At 42.1% G+C, this 26,496-nt stretch overlaps 1 protein-coding gene across 1 annotated transcript; it reads right to left on the bottom strand.

Moving 5' to 3' along the window:
- Nucleotides 1–2,289: 2,289 nt before the first annotated feature.
- Nucleotides 2,290–26,359, bottom strand: LOC145010303 (uncharacterized). Its single transcript, XM_078968863.1, has 7 exons — nucleotides 26,350–26,359; nucleotides 25,703–25,960; nucleotides 25,422–25,596; nucleotides 24,780–25,075; nucleotides 24,436–24,680; nucleotides 2,554–2,908; nucleotides 2,290–2,441 (listed from the first exon to the last, which is right to left on the bottom strand). The coding sequence occupies exons 1-7, from the start codon at nucleotides 26,357–26,359 to the stop codon at nucleotides 2,290–2,292; spliced, it is 1,491 nt and encodes a 496-aa protein (XP_078824989.1).
- Between the last annotated feature and the right edge of the window lie 137 nt (nucleotides 26,360–26,496).

The raw sequence follows: 26,496 nt of genomic DNA, 5'->3' as shown, positions 1-26,496 counted from the left end.
CATCTCCTGGAAACTTAAATAGCAAACGGTCATTTATTTCTTGAACCATTCATTCTTTGGAGCTAGTATTGCTCTTTCTTGAAAGTAACTTGTATTGTTGTAATTCTCCAAAATCGAAGGATATAAAAACTCAATTAATGAACCTATAGGATCTTGTGGATCACTAGTGAGAATATCATCGGGAATATCAATAACCGTTTCATCGTCATTCTGACCACCAAGTTTGCCTTCTCCTATATCCAATAGCCATTCGGCAAAATCTCTAATTTTTTCTACATCAGACTGATCCCTTCCAACCGTTAGCCTCATGTTTTTTGTTAACTTATGTATTTTGCATTATTGTCATAAATATGAAGAACTTATTGAAGCATTAACAATGTTTTGTCTGCTGCCACCCGGAATAACAGGCAAAATTTTTCTAAAATCTCCACCAAAAACAATAACTTTCCCTCCAAATGGAATATTCGACTTGGTAGAATTTTCAGACCTTAATACATCTTTTAAACATCGATCTAAAGCTTGAAATGCATGCTTGTGGACCATAGGTACTTCATCCCGAATTATCAAAGATGTTTTCCTCAATAAGCTAGCGAGCTCACTACTTCGATTTATTTTACATACAAAATCCTCAGTAAGTTCAAATGGAATTATAAATCGAGAGTGCGTTGTTCTACCTCCGGGCAATAATCATGAAGCAATCCCTTGAAGCAACATTTAAAACGATATGACCATCACATCTAACTGCTGCAAATATTGTCTTCCATAAAAAAGTTTTACCTATTCCACCGTAACCATAAACAAAGAAGACACCTCCTTTATTTTTTTTAACTGCACCCATGATATCAAGGAAAATGTCATGTTGCTCATTTGTTAATGCAAGAAGCATACGGTCAAATTTAGTCTTTATAATGGGAATGTCATAATCTAGCTCCTTGGTGATAAGTCGATTGTTTGAAGAAGAAACATAATCAACGTTCGGGTAAGGCATGTTTTTATAATTTTTGAGAGTGTTGTTGTTACGAAGTAAAATCTATTCTATCTCGAACATATTTAAGTTCATAAGCCGATCTTCACTAAGAGTTAAGCCTGGAGGACAAAATATCAAATTAATTATATATATATATTATTAACAATATTTACTTATAATTATAAATTTATCAAATGCATGTTAGAAAATAAATAATTTAATTTTTAAATAAATAATAATAATAATATTATAATACATGTACACTTGAATCTCTGTCGTTGATTATAAAGAATTCCATCTGCCAAATACTCCCATGTATTTTCCCAAACAACTTCTGGTTTAGACATACTGTTACACATCAACAATGTGGCAAATAAGAACCGTAGATAAAAACCAGATCCAGAATGACTTGCTTCTTTAATTGCATCAATGTATTCTTTGTCATCATCCAAGAGCCCAAGAGCATAACAAGCATCTCTAAAAGAAAAATATTCTTCACCATTTACTGTACAAATCTCTTCAAATGATCTCGGACCTTTCACCTTATTTAAAATAATCCTTAAGAAATAAGCTTCCCCTAGATTAGGTGTAACCGAATGAATTCTACCAATGCACTTTCCTACTTCCCTAGGCTTCTAAAACGTATCCTTACGATTCCAAACAAACTTTGTCGAAAATTCAACATACGTAAGCTTCCGTGCATCATGAGAAATTGCATTACACTCCATCCAAGATGTGAACATTGAAGCAGCAACAAAAGGTTTGTCCAAAACAACATCAATATCACCGTCTTCCCCATATACAATCTGTTGTTGACCAGGAAGATGAAAAGGTAGTCTAACTACAGAAGGATACATGTAATGAACATCATATTTAAAAATTCACCATGACGCTTCACATGCAGATAAATATCTACAACCGTAATGTTCATTTATTTCATCAACCACTTGATGATTATCACAATCATTGTTGCTTCGTAAAATGGAAATTGTAGCTCTATCAGGTCCTTTGTTTATGTATTTGAAGAAATACTTTATAGAAGATCCCTGATTGCACCATTTAACATTAATATGTGCCTGGTATCTTTTCAATAAATAGTTGTTGTAGGGGACAACATTTCTATTATCCAACTTGACACCTGATTTTTCAACAAAATGACCATTGTTTCTTCTCCTATATAAGGGAAAACCATCTTGCTCAACAGACGTATGATTACAGAATTCCTTTGGAAATTTTTTAGAGCACTTTTTGTCCACCATGCATGAGCAATTGATATTTTCACCTCCACATGGACCATGAATCATGAACTCATTCACAAGTGACTATAATTCAGGGTCTTCATCTTTGTTTGGTAATTCGGCAGATATTATGGGATCAATAAATTCAACAACAGGTAACTTGTAGTCAGAATGCATGAACAGACGTATATCACTATGTGGCAAACCTCTTTTTTGAAATTCAATTGTATAAACAACTACAAAATATTTTGCACAAAAAAATATGGTTAGACCGTAAGCAAAATGTTAAAAATATGAAATAAAAAACATTTAATCTCATCAATTATGAGATAAGTTAATTTTAAATACCTACTTGAACTATGTCGAAGATATGACTCTCCCTTAAGTCTTTAATAAAAGCATCAAGCTTGATCTTGAACAACCTACATAGTATATCAGGTTTGTCTTCTGGTTGAAGTGAAGTATCCTTAAGAAACCTTTTGACCTCTGGCCATTTGGGATTACACGTAAAGGTTATGAAGAAATCAAGATATACAAACCATTTACATAATGACATGGCATCCAAATAGTTTTGTAGCGTATAGCGTGCACCACAAGTAAATGATAAAGGTAATATCACAAGTTGTCCGACGTTGGAGATACTTGTAGCTCCTTGAGCTTTTTGTGTAACACCGTAAATTTCAAAACCAATTTTTTTGATTTCCTAATAAACATAATTCGATTAATATTCACCAAACAACCATATTAATTATCCAATATAAGTTAATACAAAATCCCAAGATCACAATGTAAAAATTCCGAGTGTGTGTGTACGGATCAAGCCGGCGCCTTCCCACAGTCGTCACTAGTACCTGAAACAAACAACATCAAACAATGTAAGCACAAGGCTTAGTGAGTTCCCCAAAATACCACATATAACACATATTAGCCACTCGAGGATATAAATTTGTGGGTCCGTGCACCCAAACTCTGTGAACCCTCAGGTTCTAGCTTTGATAAACATGCACTACATAAATCACATAGAAATAATGCAGTACAATACATAACATACATAGCATACAATACTCTATCACATAACTCAGGTTACCTACTCAAGGTAATATAGTATAGTGAGAAGACTCACCTCACGTATCTCGGTAGCTCACGAATCCTGGAAATCGCTCGTGCTCGATCCTCCGAGCTCTAATCCTCCTATAACATTATATGTTTCTAATTAACACTTTATATCTCTAAGGTTGACTATCACAGGTCAACTCTGGTCAAGGGTCAACAGTCAACTCTGACCGGACTCGGCGAGTACCATGGTGACTCGGCGAGTCTAGGCGTTTTCACCAACCCTCTAAAATCCTCTTACTACATGTCGAGTATTCCCCCCTTTACTCGACGAGTTTCACCTGAATGAATCGTGGGGCCACCCCGACTCAACTCGCCGAGTCTCAAGGACAACTCGGCGAGTCCAAGTTTGACTTAGTCCACTCGTCAACCCTCTACAACTCACCCTAACTCACTGAGTCTACCCATGACTCGATTGGACCACTCGCTGAGTAGTCCCAAGGCAATCTTCAAGCTACTCGCCGAGTCGGATGAACAGACTCGGCGAGTCCATGCCAAGCAACCACTCCAACTCGCTTCTAAGGTCAGATCTGCTTCCAAAAACTATAGATCTTGCCTCCCTCGACTGATTCATCACGTAAAGCTCCTATCTTGGTGCTCATAACACACCCTATAACTCAACAATGGCGTTTTTGACCTAAGGCATGAGGATTCCAATCCAAAGCCTCCATTGATTCCCAAAAAGCTTGGGTAAAGGGACACTCTGGACCTCTAAGGGTCCAGATCTATGGTTCCAACCTCATAAGGGACCAAAAGGACAACAAATCTTGCCATAAAAGGGTTCAACAAACCCTAAATCTAGATAAACATCAACAACAAGAAGGTAACTTGGATTTATTACCACAAAAATGATGCTCTGGACTCCAAACCCACATAAGTGGCTCCTTCTTGCTTTCCCTTGGCTCGCTCTTCTCCTTTCCTTGCAACAATGGCACCTCCAAGGTCAATAATGGCCTCCTACTTAGCTCCAATGCTCACACTCGATTAGGGTTTCACTCAAGTGGCTGGTGAGCACAAATGACGGCCATTAGGCCCTTTAAATAAGTCTCAAACCCGAGAAATTAGGGTTTCATTACACAGCGCTGACTCACCGAGTCCATATCCTGGACTCGTCGAGTCCAGGCGCGATCCTGCATCCAAATCCGCATCCCTACTCGGCGAGTCTGAGCTCCAACTCGCCGAGTCCCCTTCACAAATCAACAAAATACCTGGTAAAATCCGGCTGTTACAACTCTCCCCCACTTGGACTAGACTTCGCCCTCGAAGTCTCGCTCTAAAAACAGCTCCGGGTGCTGCTCCTGCATCATACGCTCTGGCTCCCAGGTCATCTCTGATCCCCTCTGGTGTTGCCACTGAACCAACACCAGAGGTACCTCCTTGTTTCTCAGAACCTTGATCTTCCGATCCCTGATGGCCACTGGTCTCTCGGCATACTTCAGGCTTGCATCTACCTGAATATCCTCTAACGGAACCACTGCCGATTCATCGGCTATAGACTTCCTCAACTGCAACACATGAAAAGTGTCGTGAATCTGTCCCAACTCTGCTGGCAACTCCAACCGATAGGCTACCCGGCTTACCCTTGAAATCACACAAAATGGACCTATAAACCGGGGCCCCAACTTACCCCTCTTCCTGAACCGGATCACCCCTTTCCAAGGAGAAACCTTCAGGAGAACGAAGTCGCCGACCTGAAATTCAAGCTCGGACCGGCGTCTGTCCGCATAACTCTTTTGTCGGCTCTGGGCGGTCAATAACCTCTGTCTGACCTGTTGTATCTGCTCTGTCGTCTGAATCACGATCTTTGTACTGCCCATCACTCTCTGCCCAACCTCACCCCAACAAATGGGAGTCCGACACCTCCTACCATACAACAGCTCAAAGGGCGGGATACCGATGCTTGAATGATGGCTGTTATTGTAGGAAAACTCTGCCAAGGGTAAATACGTATCCCAACTACCCCCAAAATCCAATACACATGCCCGAAGCATGTCCTCAAGCATCTGCATCGTCCGCTCACTCTGGCCGTCTATCTGGGGGTGATATGCGGTACTAAAATGCAGCTTAGTACCCAACTCCTCATGAAATTTCTTCCAGAATCGGGAAGTGAAACACACATCACGGTCCGAAACAATCGAGATACTACTTCTCTCACATAAACCTCCGCCAACGTCTTCGCCGAAGAACTCTCACTGATGGCAAGAAAGTGAGCGCTCTTCGTCAACCTATCCACAATCACCCAAATTGCATCAACCCCTCTGGCAGTCCTCGGCAATTTGGTGATGAAGTCCATAGTGATCTGTTCCCACTTCCACTCGGGAACCTCCAATGGCTGCAACTTACCATGCGGTCTCTGGTGCTCGGCCTTCACCCTTCGATAGGTCAAACACCTCTCGACAAACCATGCGATGTCCCTCTTCATACAAGGCCACCAATACTCTTTCCTCAAATCCAAATACATTTTCGTAGCCCCGGGATGGATCGAAAATTTCGATCTATGAGCTTCCTCCATCAATGTAGTACGCGTACCACCCACAAACGGAACCCAAATCCGGCCCTGATAAGTCATAAGCCCTCGACTATCCGACACAAACTCAGAAACCAAACCAACGACCCGTTCTCTCTTCTGCATCTCCGGATGCACAGCCTCGGCCTGTGCCCCAAGAATGGCATCCAGAACTGGAGCTATCACGGTCAATCTCAAACATACATTTCGCAGTGGAGTACTCTCCGCCCTGCGACTCAGTGCGTCGGCTACCACATTAGCCTTGCCCGGGTGGTACAAGATCTTGCAATCATAATCCTTGACTACATCTAACCACCTCCTCTGCCGCATATTTAGGTTAGGCTGATCCATCAAGTACTTCAAGCTCTTATGGTCCGTGTATATCGTACAACGAACCCCATACAAGTAGTGCCACCAAATCTTGAGAGGGAACACCACTGCCCCCAACTCCAAATCATGTGTGGTATATCTCGTTTCATGAGGCTTCAACTGCCTCGATGCATATGCTATCACATGTCCCTTCTGCATCAGCACCGCTCCCAGCCCTAAAATCGATGCATCAGAAAATACCACAAAATCTTCCATCCCTTCCGGAAGAGCTAATACCGGAGCTTCACATAACCTTTGGCGAAGCGTCTCAAAGGAGGTCTGCTGCTCGGGACCCCATAAAAATGTAACACCCTTCCGGGTCAATCTGGTGAGTGGCACTGCAATCTTGGAGAAATCCTTGATAAACCTCCGATAGTACCCTGCCAACCCAAGGAAGCTCCTGATCTCAGAAGGTGACTTTGGCACCTCCCACCTCATCACCGCGTCAACCTTGGCCGGATCGACCAATATCCCTTTCTGATTAACGAGGTGCCCCAGAAACTGGACCTCCAGCAACCAGAAATCGCACTTGGAAAACTTTGCATAAAGTTTCTCCGATCTCAAAACTCCAAGAACCTCCCTCAAATGCTCCTCAAGTTGCTCTCTAGATCTCGAATATACCAGAATATCATCGATAAACACAATCACTGACCGATCCAACATCGGCCTGCATACCCTGTTCATGAGGTCCATGAACACAGCCGGGGCATTGGTAAGTCCAAAAGGCATCACCACAAACTCATAATGCCCATAACGTGTCCTGAATGCTGTCTTCTGGACGTCCTCGTCCTGCACTCTCTCCTGATGATAGCCCGACCTCAAATCGATGTTGGAGAACCAAGATGCTCCCTGCAACTGATCGAATAAATCGTTGATCCTTGGCAACGGGTAACGGTTCTTGACCGTCAGCTTATTCAATTCTCGGTAATCAATACACATTCGATGCGAGCCGTCCTTCTTCTTCACAAACAGAATGGGTGCTCCCACGGCGAGCTACTTGGCCGAATAAACCCCTTCCCCAGCAGCTCCTGAAGCTGCGAGGATAACTCTTGCATCTCTGGAGGTGCAAGACGATAAGGCACCTTAGCGATAGGCGCGGCTCCCGGAACCAAATCGATACCGAACTCCACTTGCCTCACGGGAGGCACACCTGGTAATTCTTCGGGAAAAACATCTGGAAACTCACGCACCACCGAGACTTCATCCACTGAACTCGGTCTCTCGGAGATCACTCGCGTATCCATCACATACGCCACAAAACCCTTACAGCCCTGCTGTAAACACTGCCTCGCCCTAGCGGCCGAACAAAAGGCTGATCCAGAACGTGTACCCTCGCCGTATACCGAAAGAACTCCCCCACTAGGATCTCGTATGGTCACTAGCTGACGCTCGCAGTCGATAACCGCGCCGAATCGGCTCAACGAGTCCATGCCCACTATGACACAGACATCACCCATCGCAATAGGAACCAGGTCGATCGGAAACTCAACCCTAAAAATCTCTAACACACATCCCCGGAGGACCTCCGTGGCACAAATCACTCTGTCGGAGGCTATGGAAACCCACAGAGGCCGACTCAATGCCTCACAACTAACACTGATATGCTGACTAAAGGCCAAAGATACAAAAGACCGACTCGCACCCGAGTCAAATAACACTAAAGCAGGCACAGAGTTCACAAGGAAGGTACCTATGCATAACATAATATAAGCATAATATCTCAACACCAAAAATAAATATATAAAAGGAAACGTACCAACCACAACGTCGGGTGCAGCGCGGACCTCTTCCGCAGTCAGCTGAAAGGCTCTCCCTCGAGCTCTCAGTGCCTCGGCCTTCACGGGCCGAATCTCTGTAGCTCTGATGGCGGAGGGAGCAGATCCCTGAGACGCTCCACGCAGCAGCGGACACTCCGCCTTCCGGTGTCCGGTCTGGTTGCAGTGAAAACACACTGCAAACCCCTTGGGGCAGTCCTTGGCCATATGCCCCTCCTTGCCACATTTGTAGCAAGACCCTGCTCGACAGACTCCATCGTGACCCTTGCCGCACTTCCCGCAAGTGCGGCCCTTCTGGCTCCCGGGCTTGGGATCAGCGGGCTTGGCCCGCTTGGCTGCCGGCTGAAGCTGTGCCGGCCGTCGATCCCTCCCCAGAGACTCCGCCTCCTCCCTGGACTGAGTCTCAAGCTCAATCTCCCTCTTTCAGGCATTTGCCTGAAGCTCAGCAAATGTCCGATACGAGGAGTTCGCAGCAAACTCCCGAATATCCCGTCTCAAAATGCTCAGGTAGCGGCTCATACGTGCCTGCTTAGTGGACACGTGCTCAGGGCAGAACATCGCCCTCTCATGAAACATCCTCGTGATCGCTGTCACTGACTCAGTACCCTGCTTGAGGGTCAGAAACTCCTGTGCCAAACGCTCCCTCTCCACCTGGGGAGCATACTCATCTCGGAACATGGTAGTGAACCTCTCCCAGGTCACTACCGAAAGCTCAGCAGGCGTGAAATGCGCCGTCACAAACTTCCACCAGTCCTTCGCTCCCAAGCCAAGCTGGTTCAGCGCGAACCGAACCTTCAAATGCTCAGGGGATGAGCAAGTGAAGAAGCACCCCTCCATATCAGATATCCACCTCATAGCTGCCACCGGATCCTGTGTACCATCAAACTCTGGTGGTTTGGTGTTGCTGAACTCCCGAAACAGTGACACATCACCTCCCTGGGGTCTCGCCGCAGCGATCGCTGTGGTAGCCGCTGCAACAGTAGCCTCAGAAAGAGCGGCATAACGCTTGTCAAATGTCTCAATCAGCGTGGTCTTAATAGACCCGAACATCTCTGGTATCTCAGCTCTGATGACTGCAGCCACCTCCTCATGAATGATCTGCCGAATCTCCTCATCACTAGCTCCGGCATCCTCCGGCATATGACGTGTCCTCACCATGATCAACCTCTGAAATACAACATGCGATAAATTAGAATTTACTCGAACATTCCCACACTCGACAATCCACCCCTCCTTGATTCTTGGTATCCCAAGATTCTTATTTGGATTGTGTACTGCCCTGGTGCTTTCAGTAGTACGGGCCCAATACTACTGTCCACACCGTCTCAGTACACACCCCAAACCTTCCTCTTCGGATCCCAATTCCCAAGTACTCTATCATGCGTATACCACTCTCTAATAGATCTCTCGTAAACCCCTTGCTGCTACCTACTCACTCTCAGCATCTCATAGCAGCTCACCCCTCCCTAGGCTAAGGCATCACAAATCAGGCCACTCTAGTCCTATTAGCAACACCTAGCCTACTCTAGCATGCAGATACATCATATCAATATTAATATCACGTAATATAAAGGTATTTTGGGAATTTACCATTCGGGCGTTAACTGATCGTACACACGTTTCTTCCTGGAATTTGTTTCTTTTTCAAGAAAATCTTTTACTCTTAGAAAAGTTAGGCTTTCTTTTGAAAATATCTTTCCAATTCCTCAGTTTGAGTTCAAATACTCCCGAAGGTGTACCCGAATCCCTCAAACCAAGGCTCTGATACCAAATTGTAACACCGTAAATTTCAAAACCAATTTTTTTTGATTTCCTTATTGATGAGATTAAGCAAACCTTTAATCTATAAAGATCGATTAGATCTTGAACAAGTAGGTAAACAATGACGATATGAACACAATAAAAGAACAAGACAAGATTGAATCAAACGTGTCGAATGATTAAACAAAATCCTCAGAAGAGCTCGATTAAGAACATCAACTGTAGAGGATTGGAAGGTTACAAGAACGATCAAAGAAACCTTTTGTCGTCTAGATAAATCGTTATTTTCAGATCTCTAAAAAGCTTAACCTAATATGCATGCAAGCATAAACTTATATACAAAACATAGAAGGCTCACGGTTGGACAGGCCCAAACCGGAATACAAAATAGCATAATCAGATGAGCCCAAAAGACGCAATCTTCAAAGCCCAACAATCTCCCCCTTTGCGTCAATTTGGGGCGAGACCTTCACTCTCTTTTCAAAGCAGAGGGCTTCTTTACCGTTTCAAAAAATTTCGGTATCAAAGCTAGAATATGATGCCTGAAGGTAATATACCAACGAAGCATATCTGTAAAGTTCTTCTTGTCTGCTGTTGAGTTCTGTTTGCATCGGTGAATGATATTGATGATGTGCTCCAGACACTCTGTAGAGAACAGATGCTTGTCTACCAAAGCAAACAGAAACTTATGCTTGTCGCCCTTGGTGAACATAACCGTCAGATTGGAAGAATCAATTTGCCCCAACTTCATTTTATGGACATCTCCGGTCTTGGAAGTGGGCTTGACAGTTGGTTTCTTGTTCATCACTTTTGCTATTTCCTGATCCATAGTGGCAAGCTCATGGACGTAGGAAGCCAACATTCTTTTAAGATGAGAAAGAATTGGTTCATATTCTCTCTGGTTGGAGAGAAGAATGTTGTTTAGCAAGATCCAATCGTGCGGGTTCAGACTGGGAAGATCTGCCAGAGAAATAAGATGTTCGGTGTTGGCCGTTCCTCTGTTGATTTTGAAATTGACGTTCACAAATCTCCCAGCCTGGGTTGGTTTCAGTACCTTGACTTTAATTATTTTCTGGGCATGTCGAACTGCGAGTCTCTTGAATTTTCACACTCAAAAGATGCAATCGGTTCCAACCAATAAATAGAAGGAAACTCAATCGCTTGAGTGATGAGTGTGTCTCTGTCCCAATCTGGGAACAGAGTCTTTTTAGCTTGATTAGCCTCCTCATCCTCCCTGATTTTCCTTTCTCTGGCCTCGGCCTCACGAGCTATCTTTAAGGTTTCATCAAGCTCTTTGTCCTTTTTCTTGCGTTGAAGAGCATCAGTAATGGTTTCGTCTGATTCTGATTCGCTCTCAACTAGGACTTGTTTACCAGAACCCGAAGCTACATTAACCTTCGGTTCTGTTTTGGACACACCTTCCTCTCCCCCTTGTCTCGGAAGAACAAGCTTCTCCGAGACACCCTTCATTTCACTTAAGATAGTAATTGCAGGAAGGAGTTTTGCCTGGAGATGCTGACGAATAGTGATGGTTAGGAAGTGATCATGGGAGTCAAGAACGCTTGTTAACATATTTTTAACGTCACCAGCGCAACTTTGAAGAACTGCCCGCTGAGTTTGAAGCAAAGTTATTTCTTGTTGTGCCTGGGCCAGTTGGATCTTTTGTAAGTCAATAGTCGCCTGGTGTTTGATAAGTTCTTCCTTCAGGGTGCTCTCGGCTGCCAGAGAGGCAAAACGTGAATCCAAAGATTTGAGGAATGAAGTGGATTCAGTTTTGAGGTCAGCACGCAGAGCCTCAAATTTGCTGGTTTCTCCCTGAAGGGTAGCTGAAAAAGAGTCTACTGACGCTTGAAATTTGGAAGCATTAGAGTCAGCATTAGCCTTGAGAGAATTAAGAAATATCTGAGTTGTATGAACAACCTCAGAAACTTCCTTAGTGGCTTTGGAGCATGAGGCCGCTGAATTATCTACGGCGTCAGTAGAACGATCCAAGGCTTCGGTGTAAGTCTGGATCGCAGACTCTATAAAGGCTTTCAGCACAGCACCCCCATAGGCTTTACCGTCAGCCAGCAGACTATCAAGTTTGGCGTGAATTTCCTGAAGCTGCTGACTTGACGCAGGGGTATCTGCATCGGTGTCAGTAGGTATCCGGTAGGGGTTGTAATAGATGGAATCGAAGTCTTCATCATCACCCCCTAAGGTAGCACCGGAGTTGGAAGATGGAGAAGGGGAGGAGGCAAGGTTGACGACCGGGGTTTCAACCACAGAAGCAGCCCCTGTATCAGATACGTTGACCGTTACTGGTGGTTGGGTAGTGGTGATGGTAACAGATTCGGTGATAATAGGCTTGGAGATAGAGGATGAAGGTTGAGAAACAGAGAAGGGAATATTAGGTTCTGTTGTGGTTTGGGGGATTGATGTTGGAACAGAACTTGTGACTCTCTGTTTGGGTGATTCGGTTGGGGTTGGAAATTTTGGGGAAGTAGGAGGAGAAGGTGATTTGGTAATTTGGGGAGATTTAGGTGGGGTGGGTGAGTTAGGAATACGAGGAGAGACTGGTGAGGATGGTTGTTGTGGAGACGAAACGGGTGTAGTTTCGGGTTGAGGATCAGCAACTTCTGTTTTGGATGGTGCATTCGGTTCTGATTCAGAAGAAGGAGATCATTTGGCTCTTTTAGCCATCTTCTTGACCTTTTTCGATCTGGACTGAGAAGGTGCCTCTGCCTCGTATTTGCGTTTGGAGGACCTTCTCTTTTTCTCCTTTTGGGGTGCGGTTTCTTTCTTCTCCGCCTTCTCCTTTTTGCTCACTCTCTTGCCCCGGTTAGCAGGCTGATCCAGAGCCTCAAGAGCAGCACGTTGTTCCTTAGAAAGAACCCTAGGAGGCAGGGGGTCCTTGAGCTGTAGTCCGCCATGATCTTGCTGTGGGGCGTGATGCATCTGTACATGGACTCAGGGATTAGTCCATAGTGCTGAAACTTACTTGGATCTGAGACGATGATCTTCTTGGTGTGATAAGTGGCAATTGAAGCCGTAAGAACATCCTTCATTACTGGGATGTCAAGAGAATCAATAGCCCTTCTGGTGATAAGGGTCCAAAACCTGGCGCAAGAAATCTCGGAGTGCCTGGCTGTAGTGTTGAGACTCTGAACCACTTGAGCCCAGATAATAGACCCATAGTCAAGATTAATGCCATTGTAAAGACCGTACAGGATTGTTAGAAACCCTTTGCTTGTGGTGTCGGAACCACCACATCTCTCCGCTAAACCCTTAATCAAAAGGGTAAGCAATCCGTTCCACTGAGATGGAAGACAGGATTTCTTGACTTTGGCAATAGATGTTAGAACATCTGTATACCCCATCACATACATCATCGTAAATATCTGGGCGGTGGTGATGAAGTCTGGTGAGATGACAGAGGAGTCGACGGCAAGCCCTAGAAGAGAGCAAAACCGTGTTTTGGATACTGAAGTCTTCTTGTCGTGAATAGTAAAGTAGATGCGGTCTTTGTGCCTGTCGTAGATGGCCGTGGTGTAGACTTGGGAGAGCAGGGACATAGGAACGGCCTCCACTTGCGTAAGTGCCAACAACAGTGGGGAATATTTGAGGCATTCCACCACGTATAGCATGTATGGGTCATATAGGAATGGATACATCTCTATGATCATGTTCTGATTTGGTTTGATTGTGAGTAAAGAAGAAGATGCAGATTGATCGTGAGCGGAAGAAGAAGTCGCCATTGTTGAGTTTTGGAAGAAGATGAACAGTGGTAACTTTTTCAGAGAGATAATGCTTGAGAGGTAACTGCCAAAGAACACGATCACGTCTTATTTATACCGTTCACAGGAGAGAGAAAATCGTGATGATGAAGAAACCAAAACATCGCCTGAAAAAGCGCGATTAGAAGTTATGGTGTATCCCAGGAATACGTCAGCACACGTGGCTGTGAAACGAATCCTTTGCATGCGCCCAAATCTTTTTCGTACCGTTTGAAATTCCTTGTGCCCTTGTTTGGTTACAACTGAAACTTAGAACCATGTGCCAAACAACAATTAGAATGTTGGAAAAAAAATTCCGTGCATAAGAGTGTGAAAGACAAAGAAATAAATCAAATGTGTTTGGAAGTGGGTGTTGTCTAGATAGAAGACAGAAAGCAGAAGATTCCGGGCAAGAATCGCTTCCTTCAAAGCCAAGAGAGACTTGAAGTGTTTGTGTGGTTTCCCGAGAAATACGATCAGTTGTCTTTAGAGAAACAGTGAAAGGCATCTTTTGTTGATGGCTAAAGGGTGGCTGAACTCAAACCAAACATTAAGTCTTGACATAAAACTGAGTGTTGGTAGAGTTACCTGTGAGACCGTTGTGATCTGTTGAACAGGTAGGAGGGAAGTATTTTGTGATAAGAATGATATAGACAGAAATCTCAAAAAAAAATTAAACTGGACCTCTTTGGGAAGAAATGTCTTAGGACGAGACAATTTCATAAAAGATCACGCATAAAGAAAAAGAGATTTCCAAGTAAAAGCTTGAGTTAATTACTCACCGTCAATTCATTTTAGGTGTTGGATTTTGGGTTTCACTTAAAACGTGGTAAACGAATCTAAGATCATAAACACAGATGTTGTGCAACCATAAGCCTCAGTGGTAAAGACCGAGAGCATCAAGGGTTACTTTAGGGAGCGAATGCAAATGAAGAAGTTGAAGAGATGGTTAAGAGACCGAACGTACCTTCTGCTACAGAAATGGGACAAAGCAGAGCAACTCATGTTTCAGATGAGTAAAAGAAGGTAGCTCTAGACCGAGTATGAGAGAATAGCCTGATTGGGAAGAAACGATAGGTATTGATCGAATCATTAAGGCATGCTCGAGGTCATAGAGGCTTGAGACAACATACAGCAGCATGCTTCTAGGGACGTCTAACTAGTCTGATAAAAATAAGACATACCTGGATGAACATTACATAAGGAGATGCTTGTATTCATTCGTGCAAAAAGTACACATACTAGAAATATAAAATGTTTTTGTAATTTTGAAATTTTCTGAGAAATAACGAAAAACAGAAGGATAAAATATTTTTGTTAATTTGGAATTTTCTGAAAAAGAAATAAAAACAGAAAGATAAAATATTTTTGTTAATTTGGAATTTTCTGAAAAAGAAATAAAAACAGAAAGATAAAATTTGTACAAAAGAAAGAAGCAGAGATAGACCGAACGATCTGAGTATTTCGGTGAGGGTTTTACAATCAGGAAGAACCGAGCGGTCTGTTTGAATGAGCGCCTGTATATTGCAGAGACAGAGAAGGACCGAGCAGTCTGGTTGTTTCGGTTCCGTTATTTTACCAGAGCAGAGAGTGACCGAGCGGTCTGGTTGGTTCGGTTCCTTTATTTTACTAGAGCAGAGAGTGACCGAGCGGTCTGGTTGGTTCGGTTCCTTTATTTTACCAGAGCAGAGAGTGACCGAGTGGTCTGGTTGGTTCGGTTCCTTTATTTTACCAGAGCAGAGAACAACAGAGCGGTCTGTTAGCTTCGGTTTCGTTAAAGTGTCAGAGCAGAATGCAACAGAGCGATCTGTTAGCTTCGGTTCCGTTAAAGCGCCAGAGCAGAAAGCAACAGAGCGGTCTGTTAGCTTTGGTTCTTGATTTTTAAATAGAGACTTGAGGATTTGGGACCGATTCTGAAACCATCATACCTAAGCCTTGCAATATTTGATTGAATGATGCTTCAGGAAGAGCTTTTGTAAAGACGTCAGCCAGTTGATCAGTGGTTCTTACGAAGTGAACTTCGATGTTTCCATCTTCCACGTGATCTTTGATGAAGTGATACCTCAGTGCTATGTGTTTGGTTTTGGAGTGTTGCACTGGGTTATGACAGATCCTAATTGCACTTTCAGAGTCACAATATAGTGGGATCTTCTTCATATTTAGTCCGTAATCTCGAAGTTGACTTTGGATCCAAATCACTTGTGATATGCAGGATGCAGCTGCAATATATTCCGCTTCGGCAGTAGACAACGACACGCACGTTTGTTTCTTGGATTGCCAGCTGACTAGCTTCCCGTCAAGAAATTGACAACCACCAGTTGTGCTTTTACGGTCGAGTCCGCATCCTCCGAGGTCAGCATCAAAATAGGCTTGAACAAAGAAGCCTGAGTTGGATGGATACCAAAGACCTAAGGAGGTGGTTCGCTTGAGATATCGTAAGATATTCTTCACTGCAAGCATGTGAGGTTCACGTGGGTTTGCCTGAAATCGAGCACAATAACACACAGAAAACATGATATCAGGTCTGCTAGCAGTTAGATACATTAATGAGCCAATCATTTGACGATAGAGCGTGATATCAACAGCCGGTTTGTCTAGGGATGGGGTAAGCTTGGTTCCGAATGCCATTGGGACTTTAACTTTTGAGTCTCCCATCATACCAAACTTTGCTAGGAGGGTCTTCGTGTAAGCTTCCTGATTAATAAAGATGCCTTCGGGTCCCTGTCTTATGTTTAAACCAAGAAAAAAGTTAATAGGACCCATTGAGCTCATTTCAAACTTAGTCTCCATCAGCATTCTGAATTCAGCCGTTAAGCTGGGATTCGTGGAGCCAAAGATGATGTCATCGACATAAATTTGAACTATCATAAGGTGGTTACCTTCCTTTTTGCGAAAGAAGGTTGGGTCAACCGAACCTTGTTTGAATTTAGACATCTTTAAAAATTTTGTAAGCGTTTCATACCAGGCTCTCGGAGCTTGCTTAAGGCCGTACACAGCTTTATCCAGAATGTAGCAGTGATTTGGATGCTTTTCATTCACGAACCCAGGAGGTTGCTCCACGTACACCGTTTCTTCGAGTTCTCCATTGAGAAATGCACACTTGACGTCCATTTGGAAAACCTCAAAGTTCTTGTGAGCAGCATAAGCCAGAAATATTCTAACAGATTCTAGCCGAGCTACTGGAGCGAAAGTCTCTTCATAGTCTATCCCTTCCTCCTGACAATATCCCTTTACCACCAGACGAGCCTTGTTCCGTATAACATTACCTTCCTTGTCCATTTTGTTCCTAAAAACCCATTTGAGACCAACAACCGAAGCATCTGGAGGAGTTGGAATCAGGCGCCAGACTTTGTTCCTTTCAAATTCGTTCAGCTCGTCTTGCATTGCTTGAACCCAATCAGAGTGATCGAGAGCAGTGTTAACTGTCTTTGGTTCAACTTTTGATACGAATGAGTTGAACATGCAAAACTCAACCTTTGAAAATAAGGAAGTCTGTTTTGCCTTCAGTTGTGATCGGGTCAAAACCTTTTCAGATACATCTCCAACTACTTGAGAGACAGGATGATCTCTGGTCCATTTGATAAGAGGAGGGTAATTTGGATCAAAAGTTGGGTCTAGTTCAGCATTAATTATTTCGTCTGGCTCAGATTGGCTATCATAACCGAGTGTCACATCATTATGTTCCCTCTCAGTTGATGAGCTTTGGAAGACATGAGGTTCAGGTGGTTCTTATGGTTCTGAGCTACCTGGTGTTGAGGCTTCTTCGATTGAAGTTGTAGAATTTGGCTCCCCCTGGAGTTGAGCGCTAGGCTCACCCTCGACTTGAGTGCTTGGCTCCCCCTCAACTTGAGCGTTTGGCTCCCCCTTGACTTGAGCGTTTGGCTCCCCCTCGACTTGAGCGTTGTTGGAAGGAGAGTCGTTAGAGGTTGATGTTTCTGCATGCATTCTCCTTGCAGCATCTTCGACAATCTGCTTCATGTGATCAACCTTGTTGTCTGCTGCACCTGCTTCAGAGAGTGAAGCATTCTCCGGTTCGTCGAAGAGGTCCATGAATGTCTCGAATAAGTTGGCGACCGAGACTGTAACCTGGCCATTTAGAGGAAAGATTTCCCCAGTGATATCTTCTTTAGCCTGTAGCTTCTTGACATAGTTGTCGTCAAAGGTCACATAATACGTCTCTTCAATCTTTCTCGAACGCTTGTTTAGGACCCTGTATGCCTTGGATGTGAGCGAGTAACCCAGAAATATTCCCTCGTCGGCTTTGACATCAAACTTGTTGCGGTGTTCTTTAGAGTTGAAGATGAAGCACCTTGAGCCGAACACATGGAAAAATTTCACATTTGGCTTCCTGTTGTTCATTATCTCATATGGAGTGAGCGCGAACCTTTTGTTGAGATATGACCTATTCTGTGTAAAACAAGCAACAGAAATAGCGTCAGCCCAAAAATAAAGAGGTAAGGAAGCGAAACTTAGCATAGTTCGGGCAGCTTCACACAAGGATCGGTTTCGTCTTTCGACTATTCCGTTCTGTTGTGGTGTGTAGGGAGCTGAGAAATTGGGATTGATTCCCTTTTCTGCAAGAAACTCTTCAAATTCCCTGTTCTTGAATTCGAGACCATTGTCGCTTCTGATGTTGCGAACAATCTTCTTGAGCTGTACTTCAATTTGCTTGATAAACACTATCAGCTTTTGAGTCGCTTCAGATTTGAGCTTTAGAAAGAACACCCATGTAAATCGTGAAAAGTCATCAATGATAACAAGAATATACTTGCTACCACCGATGCTTTCGATAGATGAAGGACCACAAAAATCAATATGAATTAATTCGAGTGGTTCAACAACTTTTGTGTTGATTATAGATGGATGACTTTGACGACTCTGCTTTCCCATTTCGCATGCAGCACACAGATGATCCCTGTCGAACTTGAGCAATGGAAGGCCCCTTACATGACCTCCAGTATCAAGACGGTTGATATCTTTAAAATTAAGATGAGATAATCTTCGGTGCCACAACCAGCTTTCGTCAGATTGAGCTTTTGATAACAAGCATATAGCTGGGTTTCCTTTGATGGGTTTGATGTTTAAGGGAAACATTTCACCCTTTCGCTCTGACTTGAGAATCACTTTATTTGACTTTTTCTCTATGATTTCAGAACCTTCATCATCGAATGAGACTTTGAGACCTGTACCTCCAACAGGCTGAGATACACTAATGAGGTTGTGTTGGAGTCCTTCCACATAAGCCACCTTCCTTATAGAGAAGTCCCCATTGTTTATCATCCCGTATCCCTTTATGGTGCCGAATGAATTGTTTCCAAACTTGACGTTGCCACCATTTGCAAGAGATCTGTATTCCCTAAGATCCTCTTTCATCCCTGTCATGTGACGCGAGCATCCACTATCGATGTACCATTCTTCGTCGAACTGCTCGTCACTTATAACCTGCAAAAATTAGACAGATTTAGGAACCCAAACTTTCTTGGGTCCACGTGAGCTTTGCATGGGAACGGGAACAATAAGAGAGACATCAACAAGATAAGTTCGTTTTATAAGAGTTGTTTCATCTTTCCTTTTAATGGTATAAACCTTGATTTTGTTAAGATTAGGTGAGTTAGATTTGGACTCTGGTGTGGATTTATTGACCTTCTGCTTCCACTTTTGCTCAGCTGATGAATGAGATTTTCGAGAACAAGAAGAATCAGATTTAGAACGAGATCGAGATAAAACAGTGGATGAGGAAGAATTAGAAGAATGAAAAGCGTTAGAGGGAGAGAAAGTCTTGGAAGGAGACTCTAGATGACCCTTTTGTTTTTGATCATTGGAGGGAACGACCTTAGAGTTTTGTTTTCTTTTGTCTTCAGAACCGAACCTTTGTGTTCGGTTGGAGCTGCCTTTGGAACCGAACCTTTGGTTCTGGTTGAAATCCTTTTCAGAACCGAGCCTTTGGTTTCGGTTGATTTCTTCTTGTGAATCGAACCTTGGCTTTCGGTTTTTGTGACTTTCACTCTTTCCTCCTGGATTGTTTTCACACTTCAGATTCTTGTTTTGATGAGTGAAATATGCATTCTGGGAATGCCAGAATTGTTTCCTTTCCAAAAGGTTCTTCCGGTATCTGCTGTTTCTTTCTCTCTTCATGTTCCTCATCTGAGAAGGTTGATGATGAACATTTGCTTTCGTATTCGTTGTCTCCTTGGCTAGTTCCTTTTGAACTGTAGGAGTTTTACTTTGAGTTGAGGAAGCAGAGAGAACTTTTTCTTTTGCCGAGTGATCCTTCTTCTGAGGAATATCTTTTGTACCACTGGTGCTCGGCTCATCGAAGTTGTTCGGTTTATTCAAGGGCTCAGGTATGTATCTTCCTTTGCTCTTCCAGGAAGTTCTTTCAGATAAACCAATGGTTTCGTCTGCATTATCAATTGGAGCTTCCCAGAAGTACTCATCACAGCCATCAGCATTGTCTTCGTTTACAATGGCTACAAGTTCAGCTGTTTGATGTTCAGTTACTCCTGTCACCTTGTAAACTTGATTTGGAGTGGTCCTCACCTTTTGATACACAACAGCTTTCTCAACTAATTTTGGGGACTTTTGATGGGACAACCGAGCGAACTCCACTGAGTTTTCAGAAATTAGATTCTTGTGATTTTCAGGTTCGGTTTTAACAAATTCTGAGCAGTCAACCGTGTCCTCTACAGAAATTTCGCTCATGTTATCGTCCTCGTTAAGCTCAGATGCATTTTCAACATCAATTTTGTTTTCTAAGCTTACGTTGGCGTTTAAAGAGTCAAATTTTTGCATGGTTTCGGTTCTCAGTTTAAGTTTGTCATTTTCATCCAAAAGATTTTTAAGCATGTCTTTGTGTTCTTTGGATTTAATGAAGGATTCAATTTTGTCCAGACCATGCATGTAGGTGGGATTGATATCATCAGACGATATCACACTCTCACAATTATAGGCTTCAGCATCGATTTCATCTTCCTTAAACTCTAGGAAGGGCAAAGTTATGCGGTGAATCCTTTGGCCTATTTCACATTCCAAGTGAAGCTGGGTAATATTAGAATACAGACGTTTAGCAATTAAACAAAAAACATTTCGTTGTTTTAACAATTTCAAATTGTCTCTTTGCAAATAAATGTTTTCATCTTTAACTTTGACTAATTCCGACTCCTTTAACTCTATCCACATTCTCCGCTCCTCACTCTTCGATGCCGCCCTGCTCAATTGATCAGTTAGGTTAGAATTTGTGACCCGAGTTTGAGTTAAGCTACTATCTAGATGAGATATTCTTGTATTGACGTTTTTTAGTTCTTTCTCATAAGAGGATGATGGTACTTTGCATGAAATAAAAACAGATTGTACCTTCTTTATCAGTTCATCGAGCTCATTGAACTGCTGGCTGAGCGGTTTGGTTGTAAAGCACATGTCCTCCTTTGCTTTCTGTCCATCGCTGCCTCCATCGGTGTTGTATCCCCTCATTTGAGATACGTCAGAAACCATGAGGCATTTTCCACCACTGCTTTCTTCCTTAGACAAGTATGCCTTTCCATGAGTAGGCTGCCTCACTTCCTCGTCTTCTGAGTCGGTAGACCAAACTTCCGTGCTACCGAACTCATCACCTAGAACAGAACCCTGCACAATAAGAGCATTAATAGGCGGTTTAGCAACAGACTTCTTCTTTCTCAACTCGTCCAATCTTTTTTGCAACACGGCTTCCTCGTCGTTCCCATCATCTTTTTCAGCCAATTTCTTAAGGACACAGTCCTTAGCATAATGATTTTTCCCACCACAATAGAAACAGCTCACTCCAGAGTCGCCATCCACCTTCGGTTCCTTCTTGTGCTCCTCAGCTTTCGGTTCATTAATCAACTTTTCAGAGCTGTAACTCCCCTGCCAGTTTCGGTTTTTGTTGTTGGGGAATCTCTTCTTTATGAACCTTTTGGGATTGGACACCATCAAGGCATAATCCTCTGATGTGAGATCATATTCTTTCAGGTTGGGGTCTTCATCTTCCATAACAGCTTTACTTTTTGACAGGAGGGCCAACGAACCAAGACTGGAAACGACGTTCTTTTCTTGCACCACGATCTTCTCTTGAGACTTGAGAATTCCCACCAGTTTCGCCAAAGAGTATGATTTAAACTGCTCATGGGCTTTAACTGTGGAAACTACTGCTCTCTATTCAGACCTCAGACCATTCAGGAATGTAACCTTCTGTTCGATGAGCTTCCTTTCAATATCGTGTTTGATCATCTTGCTGAGAAGATGATTGAAGCGATCGAACGTCTGGGTCACAGATTCTTCAACCCCTTGCTTGAATTCTCCAAACTCAGATAGAAGCAAAGTTTGAATCGAATGTTCAAGATCTTCATCTGTAGAATACAGTTCGCGAAGTCTATCCCAAACATCCTTTGCCGTCGTGCATGAACTAACCAATCTGAATGTATCGGACTGAAGGGCGAACCGGATCAATCTTAATGCCTTGATATTGCATTGGAACTTATCCTTTTCATCTTGTGCAATATCTTTCACGTCCTTTAGCAGATCATTGTATTCTTTTTGAGTCTTGATGATTCTGGACGTTGCAGAATGAGAAAACGGTCCATTGGTGATGGCTTCCCAAATCAGATACCCATTCTCCTCCGATCCAATAACATAGTCTTCGAAGTGATGTGCCCATACTTCATAATCATGGGTGTATAAGATCGGAATCTTTGTCGTCGAACCAATGCTGTTGGAAATATTAATAATGTTTGATTGTGTCGCGTCCATTATGATCGTAAAAACCTGTTCAAAGATCAGACTTGTAATAAAGCAGATTAGGGCAAAATAATAAATATCAAGATACGTCAATAAAGAGATGACGGCTCAATAAATATTGATGATTGCGGAAAAACCCTAATGAATATCTTTTTCACAGAAAAGATGTGTATCAATTACACAGCCTCCTGCTCTAATACCAATTGATGAGATTAAGCAAACCTTTAATCTATAAAGATCGATTAGATCTTGAACAAGTAGGTAAACAATGACGATATGAACACAATAAAAGAACAAGACAAGATTGAATCAAACGTGTCGAATGATTAAACAAAATCCTCAGAAGAGCTCGATTAAGAACATCAACTGTAGAGGATTGGAAGGTTACAAGAACGATCAAAGAAACCTTTTGTCGTCTAGATAAATCGTTATTTTTCAGATCTCTAAAAAGCTTAACCTAATATGCATGCAAGCATAAACTTATATACAAAACATAGAAGGCTCACGGTTGGACAGGCCCAAACCGGAATACAAAATAGCATAATCAGATGAGCCCAAAAGACGCAATCTTCAAAGCCCAACACTTATAAACATAATTCGATTAATATTCACCAAACAACCATATTAATTATCCAATATAAGTTAATACAAAATCCCAAGATCACAATGTAAAAATTCCGAGTGTGTGTGTACGGATCAAGCCGGCGCCTTCCCGCGGTCGTCACTAGTACCTGAAACAACAACATCAAACACTGTAAGCACAATGCTTAGTGAGTTCCCCAAAATACCAAATATAACACATATTAGCCACTCGAGGCTATAACTCTGTGGGTCCGTGCACCCAAACTCTGTGAACTCTCAGGTTCTAGCTCTGATAAACATGCACTACATAAATCACATAGAAATAATGCAGTACAACACATAACATACATAGCATACAATACTCTATCACATAACTCAGGTTACCAACTCAAGGTAATATAGTATAGTGAGAAGACTCACCTCGCGTATCTCGGTAGCTCACGAATCCTGGAAATCCCTCGTGCTCGATCCTCCGAGCTCTAATCCTCCTATAACATTATATGTTTCTAATTAACACTTTATATCTATAAGGTTGACTATCACAGGTCAACTCTGGTCAAGGGTCAACAGTCAACTCTGACCGGACTCGGCGAGTACCATGGCGACTCAGCGAGTCTAGACGTTTTCACCAACCCTCTGAAATCCTCTTACTACACATCGAGTATTCCCCCCTTTACTCGACGAGTTTCACCTGAATGAATCGCGGGGCCACCCCGACTCAACTCGCCGAGTCTCAAGGACAACTCGGCGAGTCCAAGTTTGACTTAGTCCACTCGTCAACCCTCTCCAACTCACCCTGACTCACTGAGTCTACCCATGACTTGATTGGACCACTCGCTGAGCAGTCCCAAGGCAATCTTCAAGCTACTCGCCGAGTCGGATGAACAGACTCGGCGAGTCCATGCCATGCAACCACTCCAACTCGCTTCTAAGGTCAGATCTGCTTCCGAAAACTATAGATCTAGCCTCCCTCGACTGATTCATCACGTAAAGCTCCTATCTTGGTGCTCAAAACACACCCTATAACTCAATAATGGCGTTTTTGACCTAAGGCATGAGGATTCCAATCCAAAGCCTCCATTGATTCCCAAAAAGCTTGGGTAAAGGGACACTCTGGACCTCTAAGGGTCCAGATCTATGGTTCCAACCTCATAAGGGACCAAAAGGACAACAAATCTTGCCATAAAAGGGTTCAACAAACCCTAAATCTAGATAAACATCAACAACAAGAAGGTAACTCGGATTTATTACCACAAAAGTGATGCTCTGGACTCCAAACCCACATAAGTGGCTCCTTCTTGCTTTCCCTTGGCTAGCTCTTCCCCTTTCCTTGCAACAATGGCACCTCCAAGGTCAATAATGGCCTCCTACCTAGCTCCAATGCTCACACTCGATTAGGGTTTCACTCAAGGGGCTGGTGAGCACAAATGACGGCCATTAGGCCCTTTAAATAAGTCTCAAACCCGAGAAATTAGGGTTTCATTACACAGCGCTGACTCGCCGAGTCCATATCCTAGACTCGTCGAGTCCAGGCGCGATCCTGCGTCCAAATCCGCATCCCTACTCGGCGAGTCTGAGCTCCAACTCGTCGAGTCCCCCTCACAAATCAACAAAATACTTGATAAAATCCGGCTGTTACATTTTGGTTACGTAAATTCTCATAATACTCGCATCTAAGAACATGTTGTTGCCTGCGTATGTAATGCAATCTCTCACTTTCAATCATATTATACGCATCTACCAGAAATTGTTGAAACAACCTTTTTGAATTAAGAATCAGTGAGAACGAATGATCCCAGTCTTGAATTCTAAAAGCGAAAAATTCTCTCATTATACATGTCGTCCGCTTGTTGTTGGTTGTATCTGTAATACCTCTATGAAGAATGTTAACAGTGTAACCATCATCCCCATATAGAAATAGTAGTGGATATTGGAGAGGAAGGTAATAAGGATTCAATTAACCGATATGTTGTAGAAATCCTAGTTTTGTTTGAACAACGATATGTTTATTTTCAATTGAAACAGATATGTCATTTACAATTAAAGCTGCAACCTCAGAAGTAGTTGGTAGGTTATATGTCCTTCCATCATGATTCCTTTGCCTGATAATTCTTAACTTCATATCAACGTGAGGATTTTTTTGAAAAGCATCTCCTACCATTCTATAAGAGCTAACCAAGACATTATTTGAATCTAGCATCACCTTCAAATCTTCAATAATATCATTATCAAATGATGTAGATTGATGGTTTTCCCCACTAAATGAATGGAAAATATACATAATATTAGTAAAAAAAAGAAAAATATTAAAATTTAGTATGAATAAGAAGTTTGAAAATTTACCCAAAACATCTCTATTTATTTGAATTTTCCTTCTTGGTATCATAAATGTATATCTAAGAGAATTTTGGTTGCGATCCTTTTGCTGGTAAAAGACTTCCAATACTATGATAATTTTGGCCACCAAGTCTGAAAATGTATGGAGAATTTCCTCTATTGATTGAAAAATCAATTTTACCACCGATCGATGTAAAAAAAAAGATTGAACTGTAACGTCAAATATTTTTCATGAAGTTTTTGCTTTTAGAATCGCTTGATTGAAACATTCTTTCATAAGTTGGTGGTGCCTTCTTTAAATCTGGTAGTTGAACCTTGCCATAACCACAACATAATGAAAATTGTGTGTTCCTTTTTTGTTTGCCTCTAATGGATTCATTTGTCCATAACTTTGCACAACATGTTTGGCATATAACAATCTGATCACCATGATCCAAATATTCTGTAAAAAATGAAGTGTTATAAATAAAATACTAACTTTATAAATATATACCATACAAGATTTGATTTGTAAAAAATAATAATAATGGATATTTTTTTTTGTTTACCTTTGGAAATACCAATGATTAAGTTTTCAGATATGAACTCATCTATATTTTCTACATCCGATGTAAGGTTAATTAATGGAATAGGAGATAAATGTTTCAATTTTCTTTTTAATTTATGACATCCTGGATTTAACTTGATTGATGATGAAGATTGAGATACTGTAGATGCAATTCTAGATGTCATATCGTCTGAAAGAACAGAGTAGTTTCTTTTATTTTCTAACGTTAAAGTGGGGTAGTTATTGAAACCAAAATTAGCTGAAACAAATAATAGTAATTTTAAAAAAAAAAAGATTATAAATCTATTAGGGTGTGCATCAGAGTAAATTTAAAAACAAAATTATTACCATTTGTAATGTTAGATAACGGAGTTCTAACATTTATGTATGAAGGAGAAAATTGTGAGGGCGTATTTTGATTTCCTCGAGATCTATACGAATGAGCATTTTCATTTTGAAGAACAACGCTTTTAGATTGATATGCAAAAAAATATATTCTAAAAATGGAAGGCATGACGTAAAAAAAAAAGTAAGAAGGTAAAATTAAATAATATTATAGCGTAATATCATAAAAGGATGAGAATTCATGTATTGTATTTTTCAGCTAAATGAAGTATAAAACGTGGTTGATTTTAATAAGAAAATTACAGTTATCCATGTTTTTTAAGATATGTGGAGTTGATGGATTTAGAATGTTGGATCTTGTATTTGTTCTCTTTAATCGTTTATTATCCAAATATAATTTTCACTGTCTTCTATTCTCTTTTGCTTGCAAGTAATACATATAGTTGTTTT

This window comes from Lactuca saligna, chromosome 8 (genome assembly GCF_052625555.1).
Source record: "Lactuca saligna cultivar CGN05327 chromosome 8, ASM5262555v1, whole genome shotgun sequence".
Taxonomy (NCBI): Eukaryota; Viridiplantae; Streptophyta; class Magnoliopsida; order Asterales; family Asteraceae; genus Lactuca; species Lactuca saligna.
Note: the sequence above shows the minus strand (reverse complement) of the source record. Positions and strands in the feature narration are given on the sequence as shown.